This window comes from Netta rufina, assembly GCF_964035555.1.
Source record: "Netta rufina genome assembly, chromosome: 26".
In the NCBI taxonomy this organism is placed as follows: Eukaryota; Metazoa; Chordata; class Aves; order Anseriformes; family Anatidae; genus Netta; species Netta rufina.
The window spans coordinates 1,429,292-1,440,528 of NC_140150.1; the positions used below are offsets into that span (position 1 = coordinate 1,429,292).

Genomic DNA, 11,237 nt, shown 5'->3' on the forward strand with positions numbered 1-11,237 from the left:
CAGATGATTCACAGGAGACCAAAGAAAACACGTTACTATCTTCCTTCTAGAAGCAAAATCTATCTAAAATAGAAATTGCTTGAATTCATAAGGAGTGAAAAGTGAAAATACTAAGAGGATCAAGCTTAAAATAGCCAACATTGAGCGAATCTTACACTTGTGCTCACGCGGGGTGAGGTAACAGACACCCATCAGTTTCCATGATTTCCCCACCCTTTCAGCCACATCCCACAGCTCCCTCCAGGTTCTCCCCCAGCTCCCCAGGCCCTGGGCAGCACTCAGGCCCCTCTCGTGGGGTCTCTGGACCGGCTGCGATGCAGCGGCAGCCCTGAGCCCACCTGGCTGCAGCTCCCCTGCACGGCCTGGTCCCTCCTCGCTGGGACAGCGCAGCCCCCACGGGGCTGGTGGGACCAGAGGGAAACACAGCTCGTCCCCAGTGTCCCTGCTGAAAATTCTCTTTTGGGGAAGTTCCTGTTCTGGAGAGGCTTGAAGGGGTGGGATGGATGGATGACTACAAAATAAAACTTAACCGTGGGGCTCAAAATATTGGCAGAAAGAGGTTTCTACCAAGTCATCATCATTTTTGTGAAGAATTTTTGATCTTCACTGATTCTAAGGAACAAGTTATGGCTGCTTTATGTAAGGATTTGTATTTTTAACAGTTACACATTGCATTAGAATACATAAAGTAAATAAAGGTCAAGTGCACAGTGGCCTTTAGTGATTTTATAGACTGAAGCCCTCAGCTGTCTGCAATGGAGCCAGTTTTGTTTTCCATACTGTTAAATTAACCTTTAAAAATTGTGTCAAGGATCTCAAAATCCTGAACATGCTAATTAAGGAGATAAACTAGGTTCAGGAGGAAATCAGTGCCTGAGCTGTCTGTCACAAAACAAGATCTTTCAGCTTTTTCTCTGCTTTCGTACTTCCCCCTTTTCCAACCAGTTGTACACGAGAGGTTTGGTTTGACTTTGGTTCAGCTGCGCCCTGCAGGGCAACTGTTCTTGTTGCTGGGAAGGGAGATGCTCCACGTGCCAGAGCTGCTGCTGTTGGCACCCAGTCAGTTCCCTTTTGTCCAGGGATATTTTCAGTCCATTTCTTCTGTATCCCAATAGTGCGACAAGCCATGTTTGTTGACTTGTTTTCCTAATCTCAGGGCTTCTTTTTCACCTTGCAATGTACTCCCGGATCTGTAACGTTAGACCTGATCTTATTAGGAGCGTTTAGATGTTTGTATAACATTTCACACCTCCCAGACCTTGTGTAAGCTGTAACTAATTCTCCCACCATGCCGGCGAGCTCCCGCACCGCTGAGTCTTACCTTGTGCATTACCACAGTGCTGCTCAGCCCCGGCTCTAAAGCGCTTACAGGTGGGAGGGGAGGTGGGAGGCGGGCTGGGACCCGGCCAAGGGCAAGCTGCCCGGAGATGCTGCCAGACACATCGCAGCCGGGTGCTGACCCACAGGCAGCATTACGTGCACCCTCGTACTCCAACGCTGATGATGTGCTCGGCCGCCACCCAGCAGAGCAGGGGTTTTACCGCACGAGGCTGCGTTTTCCTCTTTCTCTGCTCTGACCGTTGTGCCACTGTGAGCCAAGGATTAGTCAGCCTGGTAAAAACCCGGCTGTGTTTCCCTTTTGCCTTCGTCCTTCCCTGAGCAGGGGAGGCTCAGAGAGGCAGCACCAGGCTCCCGGCCCCGTGCAGGGACACAGGCACCCCCTGCCACACCAGCAGCGGGCACTGGGGTGTGGGAGCCCTGTGAGGAAAAGGCAACGGGAAGGTCATGACTGAGAATGAAGCGAGCAGTCATTAACAGCAATTAAGGAAGACAGCATTGCAAACTGTCCAAGGCAGATCAACAAAGTGTTTTATATCAATTCCCTTCCCTGCAGTCACGAGCTCTTTAAACTATTTATTATTCAAGCAATAAAGCAGCTCAACTATAATCCGTCTGCATTGCTAGTTGTACCTAACTTTTTAATCCATTAAGTCATGGATGCTTTAGCTAAAATTAGCAACCATTCAGCAGGGCTTTTTAGCACTCAATATGAAGCGCAATATAAACATTTGTAATTGCCACCATGCACTAAAGGAGTGTACTGACAGGACAGGATTGCCATATGGCCCTGGGTTCCTACCCAGCTGATCTGGTGTTGCTCTGCACGGGCAGCTGGAGCTGGACGTAACGGCAGGGACACACTCAGCTCTAACATCTGTTAAGTAGCAAAAGTAGTACAAAAAGTACAAAACTTCACATCCTTCAAAGCTGTTGTAAAGTCTGAATGCAAGCAAGCACCATGCGTGGCAGCCTGGCTTGTCCTGTCCTCCCTGCAAGCCCCCTCCACCTCCCTCAGCTCTCTCCTCCTCTTCCTCACAGCATTCCCTGCTTCCACTCTGGAGGAGATGGGCCGCAAGGAAGAGGACGACAGCAGCTCCTGGAAGAAACAGACGAGCAATATCCGAAAAACCTTCATTTTCATGGAGGCCCTGGGATCGTAAGTACCGCAGCTGCTCCCCAGGCAGAGCCACACCAGAGATCTCCTCCCCAACAAGTCCCCCCTAGGGCAGTGACTCCCCCCATGGTGTAGGCCAGTGCCACAAGCACTCATCTCCTGGCGAGCCAGCAGTGCTCTCCTGATGAGCCTGGGGTGCTGCAGCCCAGCACAGGTTTCCTGCTGGTGCTGATGCTCACTGAGTGGCACCAGAGCCGCCCTGCATCCCCCTCACACGGCACCCCATGAGCTCTGTGCTTCCCTCCTTGCCCTCCAAGCCTGCAATGCAGCGTGTTTGTGATTCTGTGTGATTCTGGGCTTATGTTTTTGCTCTTTCCATTCTGAACGCACTGGTCTTCGCTGCTGCAAGGTCGAGTAAGGTCAAGGGATGGCTCTGAGAGCTATAATAACGTCTTGTATTTAGCTCATAAACCCTGAATCACTTGAGGGATGAAACAAGAACAAGGATGTTCAAGTTGTACGATATTTCTCTGTGAGTTAACAGCTTAATTTGCCTATTTGTGTGAATGAGACGAGAAAGCGTTTCCAAGGTGGCGGAGGAGGAATTGAATTACCTCCAATAGGAGATTCTGCCACGTCCAGATTTTCCCTGACTTTAGAACCCACAGCAAAGCTTCCAAAAAACAGCTACTCCAGAGCTCAGCTATGTTTTAAATTATCGTGTTCCTGGTCAGCCTCCGAAATTACTTAAATTACCCAGCAGTTTCCTGTAAAGGAATGAGGCTAGAAAAAAGGTTTTGCCTCTCCTAGCCAACTTGTTGATTCATCATTTTTTAATAAGGGGCATAATTATTATAAACTGTTTGGGACAGATATATAGAACAGATGCCCCAGCATCTGATTTGTAGGTTGTTCATTTCCTACTATTACATTAGTAGGAAAATTTAGTATAAGAAATTGGGATTTTTTCCACATGCACCACTTCAGCTAGCTGACAAAAATAAATGAAGATCGGGGACTTAAAAGTACCTGGAAATTTCCCATCATCTTCCCAGAACATCCATAACTGTTGGATTAGGGACCTTAGAGAGGACACCCCTGCCCATTCCTTGTTTTCAGGAACATGAAAGTATTTCCATGAACCAGCCTTCAGAGCTCAAATGGATAAACAGAGGCAATGTGTGAAACAAGGAAAAAGTCCCCATGCCAGCTGATTTTTGAGCCAGAGGACAGAAGGCCATTACAAATAATTCACTGAGTGAAACCAAGATTCAAATTCATCTGTTGGGGTGCTTTCCTGAAAGTAAACATTTTTTATTTTGTTGTTGCTTTTAAAGGAATTCCTTAACCTTGCTGCGAAGCTGTCCTGGCACAATCCTAATTCCTCACAGCCCCCATGGTGTTTCAGGTGTTTTCACAGCACTGAAGCAGGAGGGAAGCAGGGCCCAGCAAGGAGCTGCCCCGGGCTCCTGCTCTCCCTCTGCATCGTTGCTGGCTGCCAGTAGCTAACACAGACACACGAGCAAAGCAAAGCGCCAGATGGGCACAGCTCTGTGCTCACCAAACCCATCTGCACGGTGCCCTGGGTCCTTTGTTAGTGGATTACAGGAGGTATGGGTTTCCTGCCCTTGTTTACTGGGTTTGCTGCAATAGCATCCCAGCTGACAGCACGTTTCCACCCGCTCACCTTCCTCACTCTACCTGCTAGGGCCCTGCAGGGCTTGCAGACTCAGTGGCTTGTCCCATTTAACTGCCATCAATTAATCTGTTGTTCATTTGATGAGGATTGTTGGGGAGTGACCTGGCAAAGTATGCACTGTCACTGTCCCGAGACACGTGTTCTGCTGCCTGAGAAAAACCTTTAACAGGATTGCAAGCTTAAGACATGTTATAAATACCCGCTTGTCAGTGCACTGAGCTGAACCCCCTCAGGAAAGTACTAGGCACTCACTTGTCACGTTGTGACTAAGGTTACGCAGGTATAAACAGAGAGAAAAACCCATTAAATGCTGAATGGAAATACTAAGAAACAGGCTGTGGTTATCCAGTCATTTTCCTCTCTATATACACAAAACTTTGACTGATACACCCCAACTGCAACACAACTGGGCTCTCCTCACTGCAATTTGTCTGCCTCAGTCCTCAGGGCAATGCTGAGCAGGGAAAGTGAAGCACTGCTTCGGCTAAAACAAAGGCCCTTTGAGGAGACACAGTCTGTAGTAAGCAGGAATTTGACCTGGCTGGAACAGAGGTCTCCGATCATTCCCCGGGGCCATTAGCTGCAGCAAGCACTCAAGCTGCAGGCAGCCCCATTAGAGGGGTGGTTGTCTCTGCAGGACTCGCACCTAGCCTGGGAAAATTCCCCGTGGTCCCAAAGGATTGGAGAAGCCTGCTGCTGGCCGCCTGCCTCGCCAGCAGCCTGCTCCAAGCCTGGACAGCTGAAGTTCATCAAAGCCTGGCACACGCAGACAGTCCTGAAAAAAAGTGACTTAATTCCATCACAGGAGCAAATTCATCCACTCCCTCAACATAGCTTCTTGAGAAACTATGCAAATTTAACCTTTTCTCTACAGAGAAATTTTTTATTATATATATACATATTGCAAAATCTTTTATTGCATATCCTAATTTTGGGGCTGCTGGAAATGTAGTCCCAGCTTTACCATCAGCATCCACTTAGAGTTTGGTTTTCCTGCTTTTTTCTCTTTCTCTCTGTAACTATCCTCCCAGTTCACAGGAGCAGCATCTATTGAAATACAACTTCTCCTCTTTGCAGAGGTGCCTTTTCAGAAGTTTTCCTAGTGAAACAAAGAAGCACTGGCAAGCTCTTTGCTCTGAAATGCATCAAGAAGTCTCCTCTCACAAGGGACAGCAGCTTGGAGAATGAAATAGCAGTGTTGAAAAAGTGAGTATGTATACATGGTGTAAAGCGAAGTGGAACAAATATCCTTTCCCAGGATGTGGCTCCAGAGCGAGACTAATACAAAGAAATAAGTATGTCTTTTTAAAGCATATACAAATACTGGTGCCAACTAGTGGAGTAGGAGCATTCCTTCTCTCATTCCCCTGCTGGGTTTGTAACCCCACCACAGCCACGCTGTCCCAGCCTGGGAAATGCAACAGATTGGGCAGAAGAGCAGGCAGGGAAGGGAGAGCCAGAGTTAATGCTTTTACAGTCCAAGTAATACCCCTGATGCCGAGAAGGCAGCTGCTCAAAAACTGAGGGTTTGCCGCTGGGACAGAAGGTGCTCTGAAGGAAGCTTGCTGGGGCATCAACGATCCTGTGCTGCATGGATCAGCCACAAAACAACTCAGTGAACTTGCATTCACGATAAAAGCAAGACAACTGTTGGGTCTTCAAACTTTTTCCTTGTCAGCTTTGTTTCTGACCCGTGACTATCTTTGCAGAATAAAGCATGAGAACATCGTGACTTTGGAAGATATTTACGAGAGCACAACCCACTTCTACCTGGTCATGCAGCTGTAAGTACGAGCAGGGCTGTTTCGTGTAGGCCTCAGAGGAAGCAGGAGGCAGGAGCAGGGCAAGGCACCACATCTCAGCACAGCCCTGTGTGAATTTGTGGGTTTTACCAGGGGTGCTTGCTGGTTGCTGGTGCTCCCAGGGGAGTCTGCTGGCTCTGAGCCCTGTAGGGTGCTGCTGCTCAAGGAACTGCTCTTCTAGGAGGAAGTCAGCTCGCCTCAGAGGTGAAAGCACAACTGCCTTTGTTTAATTTTCTGGCTTTTTCTTTCTGAACTACCACTGTAACAGGGTGTCTGGCGGAGAGTTGTTTGACCGGATTTTGGAGCGAGGGGTTTACACCGAGAAAGACGCAAGCATCGTGATCCACCAGGTGCTGACAGCAGTGAAGTACCTCCACGAAAACGGAATAGTTCACCGCGACTTAAAGGTGAAGCCTGTCCCTCAGCCACAGCACTGCCTCTGCAGCCACCTAGCTTTCCCTTCTCTGTCCCATGACTTTCTGCTGTTTCAGTTTTCTACCACAAATTTCAGCCCCTGACTCTCTGTATTCACAGCCTGAAAACCTTCTTTACCTTACTCCTGAAGAGAACTCCAAAATCATGATCACAGACTTCGGCTTGTCTAAAATGGAGCAGAATGGCATCATGTCCACTGCCTGCGGGACTCCGGGATACGTTGGTAAGCCAAGGACCAGGAACGGGGTTGTACAGGTGGATTGTCAGGGAAAAAGGCTTTGCATTTACAGCACACTGCCTAGCAGAAAGGAAAAAATACATAATCACATTAACAACAACACATCAGTCACAGATACACTGCAGAGACACATAAAGAAATGGATTGCAGATGAGTTTAGAGACTGCAGAATCCCAGAGTGTTTAAAAGCACAAGAAAAAGATAATTCTAAAAGCAATAGATTTCTCTGTTACTCATGTATTTATTGAAAATTTACAAAAATAATTTTAACACAATGGGATGTTGTTTAATGTCAAACTGCATCGGCTTGATCAGCAGCTTGCTGGTCAAACCCTCAGGGTGCAGGCAGACGTCCTCAGTGGTTCTTTCTGTTCAATGCTATAAAGTAGGTACAGAAAGCAGAGACTAACTGGTACAGAGGGCTGTTAATGGCTTCTGCACTGATACCTCAGAGCCAAGTGTACAAGAAACTCCTCCGTCTCCCAGTATTGAGTCATTTACTATTGCTTGTAATTTTCATTTCTTTCTGCTTTTCTGCAGCCCCTGAAGTCCTCGCCCAGAAACCATACAGCAAAGCCGTGGACTGCTGGTCCATTGGAGTCATCACCTACATCCTGTGAGTAGAAGCAAAGAGCATCCCATTTTTTTCATGAGTTTATCAACTTGTGTACTGCTTCGTACACCTCTGCAGTGTGGAAGTGAGAGTGGAGGCGATGCCGAATCTCCTCCTTCCCTGCGGTAACAGCACATCATTCTTCCTTCGCACAGATTCACCACACCATAGAAACAAAAGGGATGTTGGGAATCAAGAAACAGAGCGGAGATGAAAGGAATCACATTTTTCTCTATTATGTGCCTCATCCTATCCTTTGTTTTTTGTTTTTTTTCAGTTGCCTACAAGTATCATTCGATCTTCCTCTGTACATTTTGTTTCGTTTCCTCCCACACCATGCAGTTATGTTCCAGCTGTGGCTTTGTCCTTTTGCTGCTGCAGTTAAGTTTTTAACTCTTTTCTGCAGCTTTCCCAATGCACTCAGATGCGAGAAACAGATAGATTCCTAGAGCAGCCTCCTCTGTCACTCACTTTCTCGTGCTGCATGCATGTGCCCAGCCCACCCAGGCTCAGGGGGATTGTGCTGACAGGCACTGAAGGCCGTCTGTCCGGCTGCTCTCTTCCAGGCTCTGTGGGTACCCACCTTTCTACGAAGAGACCGAATCCAAACTGTTTGAAAAGATTAAGGAAGGCTACTACGAGTTTGAGTCTCCGTTCTGGGATGACATCTCCGAGTCAGGTAGGGCTCAGACACCGGCAGCGCGTTGCTTCCCCTGCCCTGCACAGCCGCCGTGCTCCCGGCCCCTGCTCTGGAGCTGCTCCATAAAGCAACTTCTAAAGCTGCTCAGTTCAAAAATTCAGTCCAAATTCACCTAATCTAAGCATGAGGTTAGGTACATCTCCAGTACACAATTTTTCATCAGGAGCACCTCACTACAAACACCTCCCTTTACCAGCGTAACAGGGCGGTACGAACGCCTCCTTCTCGGGGCTGACCTTTGCAGTGTTTGTCTGCCAGCGTTTGCCATGTCCCATTAGGATCGCATCCTGGAACAGGGAGGAAATAACCTTTTCTCTCTCTGCTTCTCCTCTCCTCCCAAACAGCCAAAGATTTCATCAGGCACCTGCTGGAGAAGGACCCGAACAAGAGGTTTACCTGCGAAGAAGCCCTGCGGCACCCATGGTGAGCGGAGCAGGTGCTGGCAGCGACTGCTGCCCCTGGGGGTTTGCCAGCCACCGTGCTGGGTGGTAGCTGAGAACGGAGGTGTCCCCCCAGCCCCTTGTTAACGTCACCGGCTGCCTCCGCATGGCCCTGGGTCTTTCTTTCTTCTGTGCGAAGAAAGAAAATGATGAATAATTAAAGATGCAATTTGTGTAATATTTGTCTCCATAAACAGAGGCAAGGAAGAAATCCCATTCTGAGCTTTTCCAAGCTTTGAAGTGTGTGTTTGTGTTACATTTTGTTGCTGTTTTTCCTTTGGGTTTAATTATTGCTGATTGAATGTACAAAGCAGTTAGTTGCCTCCAGAATGTGGAATGCCTTACAAATGCCATCTGCCTACGAGCCCATTTTCTTCTCTCCCCATCTGCAGGATTAATGGAAATACAGCCCTTCACCGTGACATATACCCATCTGTCAGTGCTCAGATTCAGAAAAACTTTGCAAAGAGCAAATGGAGGGTAAGTTGTTTGCTGTTGGGAGCCTAGAGCCATTTCAATAACAAATGCCAGTTGCTGCCATCTAGCAATGAGCAAGGCTTCGGCTGTGTGGGTAAGCACCCAAAAGCTGAGATCCTCCAAAGGCTGCCTGAAAATCATGTGCAGCTACTGCTTATAGTGTGTTTGGACCAATATTCATTGCTGCATTGCATACTGGTACATTTACCAAATACATTGTCCTGTAGTGCCCTTGCCAACAAAATAAAGGCTAGGGGAAAAGGACTCTTGTCTCTGTCCTAGGGAAATGAAATAGATGCTCCATCAGCAGGTTTGTGAGCTTAATCCAGCTTTTCCTTCTTTCAGCCTTGGACATAAATTGGTTCTTCATCTATATCAAGAGTTTTTGTAAGAATTTAGGTAGAGAGAGGAATGCCATAGGAACCACTTCTATGATAGTATTCTAAATACTTACATTCAAAATTCAGCTCAAGCCTCCGTTTCACACTGTGGGGTAATTTACAGCTGTTCCCCCTGATTTCCTTATCTAGAAATAGTTGTAATCTTCAAAAGCATCAGCAGTTTGCAGTCAGGGGAAACCGCAGTGTTTGTGCCAGGAACGAGCACGTCCCACTTTCTACAAGTTGTGCAAACACTCAGGCAGTGCTAACCAGTACAGCACCATCATCCCCCCGTGCTGCTGCTGCTGCAGGGAGACGTCCCTTCATCCCGCAGCAGGGAGACATCCCTTCATCCTGCTGCACCCACACAGCACCACACCACTGGGCACTCACCATGGGCTTTTTATCTTCCTCCCCAGCAAGCCTTCAACGCTGCAGTCGTGGTGCACCACATGAAGAAGCTCCACATGAACGGCCACGCCACGGCTGGAAGCACCCTCCCTGTTATACAAGCTTCAGAAACATCCAGACCCAGCACGCCCAGCACCACCCGGCCACCAACGCCGAACAATGACAAGGACACATCGCTCCCTCTGGTCCCTGCACGAGCCTGTCCCAACCCTCCTGCTCTGCTGGAGCAAGACACAGGAACGAGAGAGGGAAAGCTGCAAAACCCCCCGGTGAACGGATCGCTGCCTGCGGGCAGCAGCTCAGTCTCACCAGACAACCAGAGCCCACCAGCCAGAACTTGTGGCTGCAGCCCAGCCTGCATGGGGCACGAGAAAGCCAAGGCGTCCTTCTGCTCTGAGACGGTGCTCCTTAAAAGACCTGGAAAATCCCAGTAGGTATCCAAATCATTAGGCGTAACTTCTGACAAAGTGTATGGGACGAACCCTCCCTGGAAGTAGTTGCCTGGCACATAAGTTGCCAGCTCCAGGTGGAGTAGAAAGGAGGGAGAAAAAAGGCCAGAAGCAAACGTTGGACTGGATAGGTGGCAGTGCCCATCCAAGCATCTTCTGTGCTCGTATGAGCATGAGGTGAGGCACGGTGCCCAGGCTGCACAGCAAAGCTTGCAGTGAGCTGAGGGGGCAGGGGTTTGGTTGCCACACTCCATTTACATCAGTGCATTTGCTTTCCAGAAATTGAAATTGCCTATGGTTAAAGCTGCTGATGCCAGTTATTCAGCTGCTGCTGAGTGAGCGCACCCTGCCTTTGCTGCAGTGTTGACTTGCACCCCTACTCTGCTTTCAGCAGATGATATTCTTTATATTAAAAATACAACTTTGGTTCACCTGCAGAATGATCAATGATATTGCTATTTATATATATATTCTTTTCAATTTTCCTCTTCCAATTCTTCCATTTTTATCCAGTCATTTCAAATCAGAAGTTCTTGTTCCAATGAAAAACAGTAAGCACTCCTCTCACTGTGGGACTGGGCAGACTGGAGTTTGTTTGATTATGTGATGAGGACGGCAGCCACCAGGCTCCCCCATCGCCAGCGGTAAGTGCACCACAACCCAACGACCAAGCTGCTTTCAATTAATCCCATTACAGCGTGAAAAAGGGAATGGCAAGAATAGCAAAGTGCTCGTGCATTAAATAAATTGTCTTTGCAGTTTTTCTGCAATAGAAAAACGCCTTAACTAAATCATCTTTCAAGAAAGAAATCATCTTTCAGCTTCCATTTAGGCCAGTCCAGTGACTCTAAAACCAATTGGTTTTAAAGGCAATTATTGCCAGCCTTTTATACCACAACAAGCTCGAACAAGAAGTGTGTGAAAGGAAGCAAAGCATGAACCTGGTATATCAAACACTTCAATTATTAATAGCTACTCTTTGAGAATCACACTGGAACCAAACAGCTTCATCAGCTGGGACCGGGGGCTTCAGCTGGGTCTCAGCAGTGGCCAAGAGCAAAGGGCTGACAACGAGCTGCTGGCTGGTGGATGAGCACAGACGGGAGATATCCTGCAGCCTGAACAGCCCAGCCCTTGC

At 48.0% G+C, this 11,237-nt stretch overlaps 1 protein-coding gene across 1 annotated transcript; it reads left to right on the top strand.

Moving 5' to 3' along the window:
- Window positions 1-2,405: 2,405 nt before the first annotated feature.
- Window positions 2,406-10,706, top strand: CAMK1G (calcium/calmodulin dependent protein kinase IG; the record flags this gene model as incomplete). The annotated part of the gene is made up of 11 exons (XM_084302097.1): window positions 2,406-2,497; window positions 5,232-5,360; window positions 5,864-5,938; window positions 6,225-6,363; window positions 6,491-6,614; window positions 7,170-7,245; window positions 7,809-7,921; window positions 8,287-8,365; window positions 8,775-8,862; window positions 9,659-10,080; window positions 10,613-10,706. 11 exons carry the CDS (start codon window positions 2,406-2,408, stop codon window positions 10,704-10,706), a joined length of 1,431 nt encoding a protein of 476 aa, XP_084158223.1.
- Between the last annotated feature and the right edge of the window lie 531 nt (window positions 10,707-11,237).